The sequence below is a fragment of the Trachymyrmex cornetzi genome, unplaced genomic scaffold (genome assembly GCF_001594075.2).
Source record: "Trachymyrmex cornetzi isolate Tcor2-1 unplaced genomic scaffold, Tcor1.1 scaffold270, whole genome shotgun sequence".
In the NCBI taxonomy this organism is placed as follows: domain Eukaryota; kingdom Metazoa; phylum Arthropoda; class Insecta; order Hymenoptera; family Formicidae; genus Trachymyrmex; species Trachymyrmex cornetzi.
In genome coordinates this window covers 1117998-1134146 of record NW_017297377.1, presented here as the reverse complement: position 1 = coordinate 1134146, position 16149 = coordinate 1117998, and the positions used below count along the sequence as shown (strand labels likewise).

The 16149-nt window shown below is 36.4% G+C and overlaps 1 protein-coding gene across 6 annotated transcripts in view; it reads right to left on the bottom strand.

Annotated features, from left to right (window-relative positions):
- LOC108761906 (A disintegrin and metalloproteinase with thrombospondin motifs 8) overlaps positions 1-16149 on the bottom strand; it is a 56865-nt gene that overhangs the window by 2719 nt on the left and 37997 nt on the right. For 5 of the 6 annotated variants that reach the window (XM_018508678.1, XM_018508676.1, XM_018508677.1 and 2 more), the window contains 14 exons: positions 13716-13776; positions 12225-12436; positions 11881-11970; positions 8629-8827; positions 8387-8516; positions 8104-8233; positions 7827-7969; positions 5333-5388; positions 3462-3588; positions 3163-3327; positions 2761-2887; positions 2422-2526; positions 1777-1928; positions 891-1300 (listed from right to left, as the gene is read on the bottom strand). In XM_018508678.1, coding sequence (XP_018364180.1) covers positions 891-1300; positions 1777-1928; positions 2422-2526; positions 2761-2887; positions 3163-3327; positions 3462-3588; positions 5333-5388; positions 7827-7969; positions 8104-8233; positions 8387-8516; positions 8629-8827; positions 11881-11970; positions 12225-12436; positions 13716-13776 — 2107 coding nt within the window. Of the gene's footprint in view, positions 1-890; positions 1301-1776; positions 1929-2421; positions 2527-2760; positions 2888-3162; positions 3328-3461; positions 3589-5332; positions 5389-7444; positions 7498-7826; positions 7970-8103; positions 8234-8386; positions 8517-8628; positions 8828-11880; positions 11971-12224; positions 12437-13715; positions 13777-16149 lie in introns of all 6 variants that reach the window. The other variant, XM_018508682.1, reaches the window with a different exon arrangement.

Below are 16149 nucleotides of genomic sequence, written 5' to 3'. Positions count from 1 at the left end.
TATATATATATATAATTCACATTGAATTATTTAAGCATTAAAGATCCAGCTTCAACCGTTATAGGTAAAAAAAATTATTAGTTATGCATAGAAACTATAATACACTTATCGTCGGTTTTACGTCCACAGATTTTATTATGTACACAAAAGTATTACACACATATTCAGGTATCACTGTCCCGCTAGTGAATTTGTTGCAAAGAGATGTAAAGAACGGCGAGATGTGTACACGTTTGCGATGCTCATATGCATCTTTATCGAAGATACAAGAGGAGTATCATTTCTATTGAACAACGTTTATCTTCATTTGTAACGTATTTAAAAATTGATAGGAGATATTTACAGATAGATATATAAAATATACATGAAAAGAACAAACTGTTAAAACTCTGAGTTAATTTAATCGATATTATTACATTCTATGAAATTGAAGAGCCAGTGTTAACAAAAAAGAATTTTCGATAATCGGTACAAAGTACTTTTATCGATTTGTAAGATCGATTGCATGTGATGGAAATTCAGTTTATGATACTTCCATATTTCATTAGTGACATTAGAAGAAATATAGAGAAGATACACATATATTATACAAAATAATAAAACATCAAGTATCAGCAAGTATTATCAGAAAACTGATGAAACGATAGTAGAGAGAACCATCGGGACCAATGTCTCTCAAAAAAATTCCTCGCAGGCAGAAATTTTTATCGAAGAAGATGACAGAAATAGAAAAGACACAGAGAAAAAGATCGTCGGATTTCAAGAATCTGTCACATTAACGGCAAGAGACGATCATGCAAAATGAAGTAATGACTCGACGTGAAAGTCGGAAGAGAGGATAAAAAAAGGTGCGCAGCAGTGGTACAGGATTTAGTTCAGAATTCTCTTACCGCGGCCGTCATTTCGAAGGCCGTTCTGATATCCTTTGGTCGTCGTGGAAAACAATATCACCGTGTTCTTATACTTGAATGGACTAACTTTTGGACCGTAAGTGACCTTTGGGGTGGTACTGACGGTGTAATATGAGTTGAAAAAATTGCTTCTTCTGGTGGTAGTGCTGAAGCCGCCACCAGTACCGCTATTACTATTGTTACTATTATTATTATTGTATCTAGTCTTGTATTGATCGGTGTATAAGTTATTGATAATTGTCTGCGTATATTTTGACACTGTCGTTGCGAACAGATTTGTAACATGTTTGTAGGGATAAGTCGACGTCCTTATCGTCGTCGTCGTTGTCGGTGTCGTTGACGGGGTTATGCTCGATAATGGTATGCTCTGTGTTGCTTCCCATGGATACCTGTGTGGCATATTATCATGGCGTTACTATATATGGTGTTGCATTTGTATATCTCTGTACTATATTCTGTTAAATGACAGCGTCTATTAATTAAAGTTAATTAACAGTCAGTAAATACGTTGATTCACACTTCATTCTTAAATTGAAGTAACGATATGCTAAAATTCAAGAGTAGGTTACTAGACACACACTTGTCGATATTCAATAAATGTCGCTGATATATATAACTTCAATTCTTAAAATTCACTCCAAAATAAAAAAAAATGTTTCAATATATTTGAGAGATTTGAAGATTATTTATATCTTCATATTTCTATGTAGAAGTTTTGTACTTCTTTTAGCGAAGATTAATTGATCAAAACGCATAAATTTTCTTCATCGTTTTTCATGGTATTCAAGAATTAAAATTAGTTACGCACGGAGTTTTGTTGCACGTGTTACGAAACAAAGAGTCACTCGAGTTCTCGGATCATTACCTGTAATCTGTGTTGTTGTAATGAGCGAATATCGGCCGGGTGTGTATTGCAGAATTGAATATGCTATCCCGGCGTACATACGTCGGAATGTTCTGCGTATAATCCGGTATTATGTTCTCGTGCTCCGCGACGCACTTCCCGTTCAGGCAGTACTGGAAATCAACGTCAACGATCAAGCGATTAAACAACTGTGCAAAGACATCTCGAGAAGATATATGCCGAATATTGTTATCTCGGCGCTGTTATGTAAAATTACATGATATTATAGTATCGCGTTGTCGGCACTAGCCAGGATTTATGAGATCATTTCTGATGTAATTGCGCGTTACAATTGCGACAGACGCGTCGCGGAAGCTATACCATAGTCCATAGCTCACAGTGTCATGCAAACTGCATTATGCATATACATTAGTTGAAATATCATGTGCCGAGAGAGATATTTCTTTTATAAACAGAAATAAGGCAATTGTTATTGTAAAGCGGTGCTGAAATTTATTTGCAATTTTCGGCCAATTTTCAACTTGGTTCCCGTCTCTTATCTCACCAGCAACCCTCGCGTAGTCTAAATGTCGATCGGCCAAAAATTGGCCGAAAGTTACAAGTAAATTCCAGCACTGTTGTAAAGCATGTAAGCTCTCGTTTTACCTGACCATCTCCGCACGGCGATCCTTCCGCTGCTGGGCGATACGCGACGCAATATCCGGATCCGGCGTCGAAACAGAATAGCTGAGCGCAAACTCGATCGTCTTTCTAAATATACGAAATACAAATAGTTAAAAATATAAAGATAAATAAATAAAATAAATAGATGTGAATCAGTAAGAATTATATGATACATGCAACATTTTGCATAAGAATAATCTTAGATCCAACTTCATCACAGTTTAATATTCTATATAAAGCTTTATTAAAGCGGAAAAGACTTCAGAAATTATCGAACTTAATTACGCCCATTTTTTTCGTATTACAAAGATTGATACGTACGAAACAAGCGCTTGTTCCACGATCTTTCCGACATTGCGCATCTAAGGATAGGAGTTTGCCCGGAAGAACTCTTGGCAACGCCTCGTCTTCGTGAGGCGCATTGTATAAGCAGGTCGCTGTATCACCACTACAAATAAAAAAGATAGCGTAGATTTAATAACCGCCATTTACTGTTAATTTTAAGAACAGCGTATTTCATTTTAATAATCTGACTATTTATTTATACACAGTAAATTGCTTTCTAAAAGATAGAAGCTGTAGACACACTGCACATCATGTCAAAATCAATTTGAAAAATTAGAAAAAGATTGTAAAAATAACAAATTCTTTCGTACATTTTTCAATAATAGATAATAATAGAAAGTTAACGTTCTTAAGTCAACGTCGCATACAGTTACCTACTTTAGAAAATGATGGAAGGAGGACACACTGCAGTGGGACCATTTGAAGCCCTTCTCGGTGTGCCTAAGATCGCTCATGATGTATCCATCTTCCCATCGACATTTTTCTGCTCCTGGTCCACCCAAGTAGCTAGGCGGTGGTGAACCGTCGTGAACGGCACCCAATCTACGATTCACGTAAAATGTACGTTTTATTTTCAGTGGTATCAATTGGTTCTCATTTCAGGCAAAAGAAGGTGGATACGTATAGCAATAGATAAAAGTGAGAAGAAACAGGTTTGAATGATAATTTATGCTTACAGGTGGCCGACCTCGTGCGCAGCGACGATGATACCGCTGAATCCACCGGTATCTTCGATGATAGCGACCGAATTTACCTTCTCAAGACGCTTATTCACGACGCACGCCCCGCCGACGTATGCGAATCCTGTGCAGAGGAGACTCTTTAGCATGCCTTGCGTTTGCGTTTCCTGGCTATGTGCATACATCGAACGGTAGTACTACTTTATTACTATTAGAATCATATTCGGTATTAACGCAAGCTGTCTCGTTAAATTAGCGACAGAAGTATGTCTTCACCGTAAACACTTGTTAACGCTAATTATTCTATTTTTTAAATCTCGGAAGCTTGACTTTTAGGGACATTGCAGGTCCATCCAAGTTCCATTGCTCTCAGTCGTAATTTGTGTTCAACGTAGTTTCGATATTTACGTTTGCGTTTACGGTGAAGAAACACGCGTTGTTAATACACCATAGACATTGCTAGTATCTCGCGCTTTCGCCTTATGAGGATTATTTTTTATTAATTATTTATTATTATTAATTCGTTTGTGGATAAATGTTAAAAACAAGTAGTTATGTCGATATATATGCGGCATGCATCCGTTAATTCGTCGCCCAATGGTTAACGAGAGAGTTAGCTGAAGGTATAGTTTACGTTCGAAATGTCTACGAATTGGCCGATCGGATCAATCAACAGATCGGAGACGTCATTGCCTTCCCTTCCCCGATTCAATATCGATCGATTACGAAAAAGTAGGCACATCTCTCTTTAGTGTTGTTCTTCTTAGTGATTTCAAAGACTTACCAAAGACCACGATCCATGACAATGTAATGCAGCCAAAGGTATACAAGAGTCATAAATTATTACTCAGGAGAGATACAGAACAAAGAGCGCAGGTGATATAAAAAGAAAAAAGAGAATAAAGACGGGAGGAGAAATTAAATTTTGAGCGACCGTTTCTTTTGTTTTTTTTTTTGGTCGAAAAAATAATGAAATATACGAGCGAGATACGTGTAATTACCGAAATTGTAATGATATTTGATGTATAAAAGACTGTGAAACAACAGTATGTATATACATAAAATGCGGAAACTGTAATAATTGTGTAGATACAGTGGCGGATCCATTACAACCCGATATAGAATTGCCGCTACTCAACAAACATATTAAAGTTAACGAAAAATCAAAATGACGTCAAAATGACTTTGATGCTTAAAGGTAAATACTCAAATTTTGTAACTAAAAATTATCATTTTGACTTTCTTTTGACTTGGTGTGTCCCTTGGATAGATTTCATTACATTTTGCATTTGTGCTTTATTTTTATCAACGGCATTGTGTGAATTGTGTTGAATCGAGATGCGCCAAAATTGTCTCGATCCGCCACTGTATAGATACTGAGACCTATATATGCAAAATAGATATAAACACACATACATAGAAGTAGGTTTTAAGCAACTGTGCAAGGGAACAGCAGAGTTTGAAAAAGGCAATTGCTTGACAAATCTGTATGATGCGCGCATGAAATCATTACGTAAAAAAAGAAGAATATAAGGCATTAGAAGTAAAGTATACATGATATCGATACAAATAAAAGCTGATACATACACAAGTAAAGTATGTAACAGAAATTCACTTTGAGTAACTTCTACGATTGCCTTCTAAGTCTCGAAAAATAAAAATCAGTAAATAGAACTTTAAGTTTCTATTCTAATTTCTTAATTTTACAAACAAAATTCACCAGATTTCCTATATTTATCTGTATTTGCGCTAAATATGAAAATCGGAAATCTGAAGGTTGAAACTTTATAAGGCAGTGCGTAATGTGCAAGACTTAAAGTTGAAAAAGCTAAAAAATAACGGTTTCCCCCTTCGAAAAAAAAACATACCTGCGGTTCCTCTATTGCACACATCATTCGCGTATTGCCTCCTGCACATATCTAATCTGCAATGTAATAACAAAAATACTCTTTATCATGTAGATTTACATACTCAGTGACATTTCTGACCTGGTCACGGGACAGATAATATTTAGACAGTAAAACTCAGACACCGTATATTAATCCTTTTACAATACTACACAAGAGAACAAAAAAAAAAATGAAAATAGACGGAATGTGAAAAATGTGGAATCGTCGCTTAAACTAGCTTGAAACGATTCGATTTGTGTTGTGGTTCGCTAGATTTCTCTCGGGTTGGAACACAAATGATAATCATCCTCTCGAGAAACTGTAACCGCCAAGTATAAAACACACTACCCTGCGTTTTGAGAGAAAGTTCCGTGATGTCCTTGCGATAGTCAGTAAATGTGGATTTGCGTGTGGTCGAAAGCAACACCCGCAAAGCGAACGTCGCAAAAAAACCAGGATTCGTAACCGGCACAATTCTAGCATGGTCGAATTTCGATGCTTAAGACACGTAAAAACAATTTTCCTATAACGGAGCCAAAATTGTGTCAATTTCAATCCTTACTAGAAATTCTCCGCAAACACAAAAAAAGTTTAAAAAAAGAAACGCTCTCTTTCCTCGAGGCAGCCTTGAAAAAACGAGTGTTGCGGAAGCGCACGTGTAGCCAATGTGTGAAAATATTAACAAAATTATTAAACAAAAATATTAAGAAGTAAATAAAAGCAAAGAAACTGCGCCGAGCGCGTTTGGTGCGTGAATCATTGCCCGCTTATTAAACGGTGATCTCGTGTCGGATTTCATTAATCGATTGTACGCGATTGCGAGTTGGCATTTCGATTAAGCGTGATAGACGTTGCGGGTCCGATTTATTGTACAAGATTTCACATTCATATGACGCACTCTTTCGTAACTGAAAGAGGGATTCGTCTAACAAACCGTAAACTTGTAAATCACGTAGATCTGCATAAATGAAGGCTTAATATGCATGGATTGTGTTGCCCTGTTCATTTTATTAATTCGAATTGATTCATGAGTTCAAAACATATTCAAATTATGATGCAAAAATGTAAAGGGCTGAAATATTATTATTACATTGATGTACGCAAAAAAATTCATATCTATTATATTAGAAATAAACTTTATCTAAATATAAAATTTAATACGGTAACTAACTTCAATTATAATTTCCAGTTGGATTATAATATTTCAGTTCTCTTTACTTTCTATATTTTTACACCTGATTGGAGTAACCCTGCCTAGAGCGTTGCAAAATACTTGTAATAAAAAACACGAATTCGTCGGAAGGAAAAAAAGATTTACATTAAAGCCAGCTCAATCTACGTAGTATTGCGTAACTCACACATACAAATGATTCTCTCTGCGAATCGCTATATATTTTTAAGGAGTTACAGGAAACTCTCTTCAACTTGATCTTTACGACTTTCCAATGCAAATGTCAAACTGGTTGAATCTGTTCGGAGATGCGCGATATTTTATATATTCAGTGATACGTTTTGATTTTTACGGATCTGCGAACCTATGTGTTTCCGTGCATGACGCAATTGTTATGATTGTCTGGTGTTACGACGTTTTGGGACCACAGCGCGGCCGCGAATTATGCGTTATCAATTAAATTAAGATTAGTGGTACCATACCCACTCCTCATTCGTTCCTCCTTGTTCGAGCGTGTGCGTAAGAAGCTCTGGTGAATTACATGTGCATTGTCTCGCAGACACCGATTACAAGTTCCTAATTTCGCTCGTTGGAATCACGCGAGGAAGATATTTCTGTTTAAAGCTGTTTTTGTATCAGCGAGCGATGGGATTTCTTGCATTATCGCAATACATCGCTCGCGTAATTAGCGCGCGGTTCGTCCTGATCCTCATATTTCTCGAAAAATATCTTCCCCAAGAATCCCAAGACATCCTAACTCTACTATATCTGTTAGACTATGTACCATTACTGCATGTCAACCGTCAATAATACCGTCAACTATATACATTATACATGCTAGCAAAAATGCTGGACCATACGTTACGAAAATTAAGAAGAAAAAAAAGAGTAAAGCGTGATCGCTATGTAATAAACCATACCGGCAGTTCCCTTAGTGCAGCGGCCGCCTTTCCTACGACGGCACATATCATACCTGTTTTGCGGAATAAAAATCGAGAGTATGAAATCATCAGAGAGAATAAAACGTAAGATTTATAATAAACATTATCGTAACGCAAAAAGAGAAACGGAGAGTATTGAAATTAATTATTGAATGCTTCTATGGAATCCAACTTTCATTTATGATGTATTCGCACTTCTCTCTCATTTACGTCATGTAAAGTTAATAAATGCTCGTTGGATTGACAAATAAATGCAAAGTATGGATCATCAGAGAGGTTATCGTTTCTGCAGGCGCTTTCGTGACTTGCCGTCGAGTTACAGCACTGCACGTAGACCGTTTTACGGATCGGGCACTCTTACTTTGTGACAGCGACGGCAATGTCGTATACAGGAAGTCTCCTCTCCCGGAAAAGATATTTGCCCATGTCTGTCAGAGCGGCTGCCGAGTCAATTGCGTCTCTTCCCACGCGATTCCTTTCTAAATACGGTGTCGCGTCTCGTCCCTGAGTATAATACAATTGTCTTATTTATATTTAGGCACCTGCAGCTTCAATCTTCAAAGATCGTTTTTTTTTCTCAATAATTATAAAGTTTGATAAGTAGAGAAGAGTTTACATATTTTACTACTGTCTCTTACCCGTGAAATAATTATTCCCGCTATACTGATACGTATTTTTGGCCCCTTCAGTAACTTGTACCTCAGATCAACTCCGTTCCAAAAGGATACAAAGTATCTCTTTATCTGCACGTTATCGCCGCCGTGCAATCTGAAAAGAGAAGATCCGTTTTGTCATTGAGAGAAGCGAGTTAAGAGAAATTATAAATGTCAATGCAGATACACGGAATATTCGCATAGGAAAAATAATAATTACGGCTGTATATACTCGCGCTTCTCAAAGATGATATTAGTCGACTCTCACCTGTACCCATCGTAATCCACAATACAAAGGATTTCCGGGTAAATGACGTATGGTGCTTCGCGCCTCGATCTGCTATTAATCGAACGCTTAATCCTATATCTCTTGGCTAAGTGATCGGGTTCCATAAGCGCTGAAAACATTTGTATTTGTATTTGCAGTCTTAGGATTTTTTAGATCAATTTTTAAACTGCGCCGATTTAAATAAGATCGAAAATGAAAGTTTTGACGTGTATTCCACTCACAAAAGTCACTGTACTCGTCGCTGATGGGTCGATCCACCTTTTTGAAAACGATATGATGACTTGTGTGTTCCAAGTCCTTGCTACTAGTTATGTTAGGCAGTAGTTCGGGTTCGTAAAGAGTTGACGCTTTGCTCACTACTTCTTGCAGAACCCGTTCTGGCAGTGGCCGGATAACTAATTCTGAACCAATGGTTCCATCCTGAACGAAAAGATGTACACTTTAATAGAATAATTAATCACGTAATTAATTATTCTATTAAACATAGTCATTCATCAAATGAATATAGAATCAAGTGTCATGGGAATGTCCAACTTGGGATTACAAAATTTTATTTTAATTCGATGCGAATTAAAAAAGACTTATTTATATGTACATTATGTCTCTAATTTATTATTTTTAATTAGTGATAAATTTAATTAGTATTTTTTAATAAGAGTATTTTTTTAATTAGTAATATTTCAGATGTAACGATAAAACGAAATTTCATTCTTAATATTCTCTTTCTTTCTTCTTTTTTAAAGGCTGTAATGTCAAAATATCATTTCAAGAAATGATTCAAGACTAGCCCATTTACATGAAATATATTATATATATAATATTCAAGTAGTTTACATTCAAATATATTGCAGCATAAACTTTCTCGCAATCAACTGTGACTATAATTGTACCTATAATAATAGTTTTTCTAAACATTACTGTGATGTTTTCAACAGATAAATATAAAACATTTCTCCTCATATATAAACTTTGCATATAAGTAAAGAGTTAAAACATAATAAATCAAGAAAAAACATGACGTGAGCATTGTGTAACGAACAAACTTATAAGCGAAGAGATGAAAATTAATAATCTCGCCATAAACTTCGAAACGATTCGAAGTGATTAATCTTAAGTTTGATCGCTGAAACACACTCTTGGTGTGTATAAACACTATAAACCGAGCCTGATACCCATAATTATTAGACGACTCATGCCCGCTCGAGTCTCTCTCCGAATTGTGCAAGATTTGAATATTGCACATATAAATATCGCGGTATATGAATCACGGCGCGTTAGTTGAGGGGCATGTTAAATCGAGCGTTTCCATCAAGTCGGGCGCCGAGTGTACGTTTTACGGCGAGTCGAATTACTCGGTATTCCCGATCCGGACACGATCGCGCCGCTCGATCTGCAGTCTGCGAGAGGTGCACTGGTCAGATCTCGAGGGAGGGGGAGTGAAAGCGAAAGGTCAGGCCAGCACGGGGTCACTTGGAACAACGCTTTTACGACGCGTTATGTAACCAGACGGCATTATGTATACATGACCGCGCTTGGACGACATATTATATGTCTTTGTCTTCATTAAAATTTCATTGAAACTCCTACGCGCGAATCGCCGTCAAAGTTACTGAGAAATTAATTCCGTCATGGATCCATCGGATCCCCTGAGTGAACGAGAGGCTTTTTTGTACCTAACAATTAACTTTCACGACTCCCGCAAGATACAACGCGTGATTGTAATGTAATATGTCCGTGCTCTCGCCTGCGCACCAGTTATGTTACTCGTATTTGCATCGCGAATAATGATCTCGCGCGTAATAGGGCAATTTAGATCGTCCCGACCTTTCGGATAAAGCATGCGGACGTGCAACGCACGTAGCGTGGTTGCTTGCGAAATTCAATTCTCCTGATGTTTTTTTCCCTGCAAAAAACATCGGGAGTAACAGCAATTAAGATTAATTAAATTGAAAAGTGAAGGGACAATCAATTGGCGCAATCAACTTGCCTCATTTTTAAATGTATAAGAATTTTCTTCGTATTATTTTTAAATTCTTTTTTCTTTTTTTGAAGTTTTGTTTTTAACTATACGAAAATTTGCATAGTGCTATTCTCAAATGTTTTAAAAAAGGCTTTTTCTAGTTTTTAAGTGTATAAGAATTTACATCGTATTCTATTCTCCAAAAATGCTTAAAGTTTGCAATCTTGTAACCTCTCCTCGATTGAATCGCGAATATAATTATCATATTTAGTAACGTGGCGGATAAATCTCGAAGATTTCGCGTTTCACGAGAATTATACGTGATAAATGCAAATACGAGGAAAATATCTCATACAGCTGTTTCCTTCTTAGAGGCGCAATTAAGAGCTTTGTAAGAGAAATCAAGTCACGCTTGTTTAAACGCGAAATTATTAGGAATGCAACGTCCTTCTTTCTCTCTCGAAATTGCAGACTGCGGCGAAAGGTAGGACCGATGCATACAAGTTTATTGGCTTCTGTCCCGTAGACACAATACCCTTCACGCGAGACTTCGTTCCTGACTAAGCCTTCCCGAGAAAGACGTCGATTGCGAGAATATAAGATGAAAATGTCAAAACCGTGGCATCACCGGTATTTAGGTAACTTTAATGCCGCAGCAGTATATATAACGACATCATTTTATTCAATTATCTACAATAGACTGTAAATTAAAATTTTATTATAGTCTTCATTATAGTCTTTTCAAAATTAAGTGGGGAATAATACTATTACGCTTATTTCGCAAAAAGATTTTTTCTTTCTTCATTGTTTAAACTAAAAAAAAGTATTATAAACGCCTCGAAGTTTTTCCATAAGATTTCATCTCAGATTTAAGCAAGCGATGCGACTGCTTACTAAATATACGGCTAGCCTTACTCATCTGCTAGAACAGTTTACGACTATTTTGTGAAGCTAACGAAACTTGGTAGGTGTCCATAAAATATAGACGCCATAACTCACGATAAAACAACGTATTCGATGGAACAACATGCCAGACACTCGTTCTAACGTTTTAATTACTTGTAATAAATCTCCATTGACTCACGCATCACAAATCTCATGCGATTCATCGTATGCGCGATCACTGAATTTCATTCCCGCTTGATTATAAATTGTTCTTGTAGTAGAATAAATAAAATTTAATAAAATTTAAAAACCTCTAAAAGAGAAATACTCTATAATCTATATAGTCCATATCTTCGTAAAATATAAATTGTAATTTAAAGTACAAGTTAGTCACGTAAAACTATCGTTCATGAATCTCTCGCGAATTTTTATGGTTTATACGATTGTACCAGCGATTGTAGTTGCTTTCCGTCCATTGCCGTAAAAATGTTACGCCGTGAGGTACGGCAAATTGCGATATTGCTATAATTATAACACAGGTCCTAAGCGAGTCGCGTCGGTTGACGAAAGACGACCCGCAATAATAGGGTGGTGACGAAAGGAACATTAAGAAAGAATGGCCGCTTACAATGCGCACTTTCCCATTCGTGTCTCGGTGTAGTAGAATGGAAGCCATGTTCTCCACATCTTGATAGATGTCACCGATATCCACGCCGACCTAGAATAATTAGAAACTCGGGTTCGTTAGGGAAATTGATTCGATAAAAATGTATGATTCTCTTATCAAATTATTAAATAAATTTCCAGAACCTTTTCTTACGTTTTTTTTTTGCTTTTTAAGGACATTTAGTATGAAAAAAAAATACGATCTGTTTGTCGAATATTTTAGCTTAGTAATAAATATTGAAAGAATTTTTAATTAAAAAATTGTAAAGTCTTGATGATTAAATATGCTGAAAAGAGATCACTTACATCCTTCACCCTCTCGTAATGAAGGCCGTCCGGTTGTGACGCGTTCCTGGTGACAATCCACATCGGCAAGCTGTTGGCCGTCAATAATCCTTCCGTAGACTTTAACGAAAGGCTGATATCTTTGCCGAAGGCCTTCAGGTAAATCTGCGGTTTCGCGTCCAAACTCCTCTTATGCACCGTGTGCAACACAGGCACGACTTCGTACGGTGGCACTACGGTTTGAGGGTGTAAAATGTGTTTATATTTGCAAAAGGAAAGTTCGAGCTCTTGTTCTCTTGTTATATTTAAAAAAAAAGAATCTTCGTTTATATATACATATAATTTAAAGGACACAATATTTTTTAAATATACGTTTTACGTAATCTCCCCCCTCCTTTACTTTCAGTGTTTGCATGTTACGATTAGCATTTCAGAATTAATGATGATTACCGGTTGATTTCTCATGCCTAGCTGTCGTTAAAAAGAATCGCGATTATTTAATATTGGAAACCTGAAGACCAGGCAACGGAAACCCTTTTTAAGATCGTCAGAATGGTGATTCTCGAGTGATGGAATCGAGATAAATATTCATCGAGAGTGATTCACGATGGAGAATTGAAGTTTAACGGCCCGTTGTCGAGTATGAAAAATATTTGCGTCTCCGACCCTCGATTTCTTTGCCAGGGACACGCCGAAAAAATGAGGAAGATGGAAATTCCACATGAATAAAGTTTCGGGTAAAATGTATTCATCATTAAATTCAACGTGAATTTTATTTCAAAAATTAATTAATAGATTTATCTCACACTGATGATCTTCTTATATATTTTTACTACAAAACAAAACAAACTCCAAGAATTAATGATTTTCACGAGAAATGGTGCAATGCGTCCATATCTTTAATTTTGAAACATCTCGCATAGAAATTATATAATAATATTAATGCCCATTTCCACCAATGTAGATTAACTTTAATCTCGGTTCAACTTACTCTTCGTCTTTTTCTAATCTTTAGAATTAGAAAAAGACGAAGAATAAGTTGAACCGAGATTGAAGTTAATCTACATCGGTGGAAACGGGCATTAATATATCATTTCTATGCGAGATGTTTCATTCCTTCCGGCAGTGGCATTAAAAAAACATCGGATTGCCAATTAATGTGATTCAAATGCAGAATTGCGATTATACACGCGTCAAGAATAATAAAATGTCTATTTAATGCCTGTTTCCACCAATGTAGATTAACTTCAATCTCGGTTCAACTTACTAATCTTTAGAATTAGAAAAAGACGAAGAGTAAGTTGAACCGAGATTGAAGTTAATCTACATTGGTGGAAACGGGCATTAAATAGACATTTTATTATTCTTGACGCGTGTATAATCGCAATTCTGCATTTGAATCACATTAATTGGCAATCCAATGTTTTTTTAATGCCATTGCCGGAGGGAGAATGAGGTATTAAAAAAACCGGAAAAGATAACGCGTGAGTTATTTTTTTTCGTTATTCTTACCGGACTCGTGTCCCGTGTAAAACACCGATAGCATCTCTTCCCTTGTCATGTGCTCGTGAATCTGAAACACAAATGGGTTTAAGTGAACGTGCGGGTGTGTCGCAATATTCTTACGTAATCGAGATCGCGATCGGTCGTAATCTCGGTGCGCTTTATCGATCGACTCATGAATAAATCCATGATGAGATACAATCCGCGAATCGATCACGACGCTTATTACTTACGATTAGTTTCCTAAATGCGAGATGACGTATATCACAATAGTACTATAAAGAGAATAGGTACGTGGCGCGCATTAATTGAAGTGATAAATCGAAAGAAACTTTTGCTAATTTGTCTGACGTAAACGACGTTTCCTGCACGCGATTATTCGTAATTATTATTCACGCGGAGAAATGAACGTGATAGAGAAAGAATTTTTATATGTGAGATCTTTATGCAAGCAAATCTAGCTTTCGAGATTTGCAATTTAGTCATTATTGGTTATTACGCCATCTCGTATGGTTTTTCGCTTGTGCATCTTGACAGTTCCGTGACTCCAGTCTTATTTATTTTTTCTTACTCAGTCGAAGCGATTTCTTGACGATGTATTGTTCCTGTCGCACCAATATCGTGGGAATAGCGAAGCAAAGTGGATACAGTAATTGGAAATGGTAACGCCGCTGGCAAAAAGACATCACGTTTTGTGTTGTAAAAAGTTACGTCACGAACAGTAGAACTATCACGGCTCGGAATTTGTAGATTAATCCACGACTTGAAATTTTACGTTTCACAATGCAGGCAGTAAGAGCGATTAAATAACGTATCTAGCAATTGCAATAACTGCACAAGAGATTCTTATTAAATAAGGGAAAGAGGATACTAATATCACTTGTATAAACACTTGTGTAATAAACTAAAATAAAATTTTCCCTCGACACCGTAAATTTTAAATATATAATAGTTATCTTACATAAATTTCAAATTAACTCTCGGATGTCACACATGGGTCTTTCGTATCCATGCATTAAAAATAATCATTTTTGTACTTTAATAAAATAAAAAACTGCTTTTTTTCGAAAATCAAAGTTACAATTTTTATGTCAAAACTGAATTATTATCTTTTTCTGGTGCAGAAAGTAATTTTTATAATTTTTCTAGACATTTGTTCCAATGTTTGCATAGCAAAATAATTTAGTAGAGACCTTAAAGAATATGTGTGAATTTTTACCGAATTTTTCGAGCAATTTTAAGAGCCTTAAAATCGAGTCGGACACGAATGAGCGTCCAAAGGTACCGAAAATAAGTGGATGTTCGAGGGTTACCAATTGCCCAGTTGAATAAATTACATTATTAGCCTGTGATCAGTATGTAAATTTTATTTAACGTGACGTTTTTTTTTATTATTTAACAATCGCTGTAATTGGCTGCGATAGGCTTGCTCAGGTTGGGACGGCGATTTTTCAAGTGTTCTCAGAATCATAGCCCGTCCGGTTTTACAGCGGCGGTCCATAATTAACGGACATGCACGCGTATTCTGTTTTCCAATCGCGTTTCAAGGTCTGCTTCTACCATTTCACAGCAGCGTGCCGCGCTTTTGCTTGCTGCACCGTGTCACAGAAATCGAGCTGCAGCTGGAAATCGATTGAAGCCCCTGGGAGTTCTAAGGTCGATCACTTTCGCTCATTATTGCCGTGCCTCCAATCGCGAGCCCGATCGATTTGTGCTACGAGCGATCGTTTCGCTCCTAACAAAACGTCGACGAGATATCTACTTGTTTTGCTCAAAAAGAACACACAAAAGTCAACAAAAAATCAAATGATTTTATTTCGATTCTTAACATCAATAAACAGTTAAATTTTCTAACCAAAAATTATCATTTATAGTTTCTCATGACGTCAAAATACAGTCATTTTTACTCTTTCTCTTGACTTGTGTTGTTTCTTGAGTGGACGTAATTATTCGAAATTTTCATAAAATATCCAAATTTTCCTTTATATTTCTTTTTAATCTTCCGACATAATCTCATAATTTTTTTAGAGTATTATATTAATAATAGTTTTATTGTTTTAAATTAGCTATTTTCTATTACATACAATTATATTTTACTTTACAGTTTAACACACTTTAATACTCTTGATCCGATATAACGATTCTTGTAAATCTGCCTTGATCTACATATGCACGAGCGATTCCACGTCAGAACGGCAAATAATCGAGATTTTCTCAGGACAGTTTCAGACCCGACAATGAATTTTGTAATACCCGTCAACCGTGACATGAGCCGCGCGCGTTTTAATCGTAATGTATTTCACGCGTCTGCGAGCATAACCGCCGATCGATAGAAACGCCGTCTTTCTTTTTTTCCCTCCCGTGAAAAGTAGATTACTCTCTCGGCTTAGGAACATTCCGGTTTTCCCTTTCGGTCTTTCTCTCTCTCTCTCTCTCTCTCTCT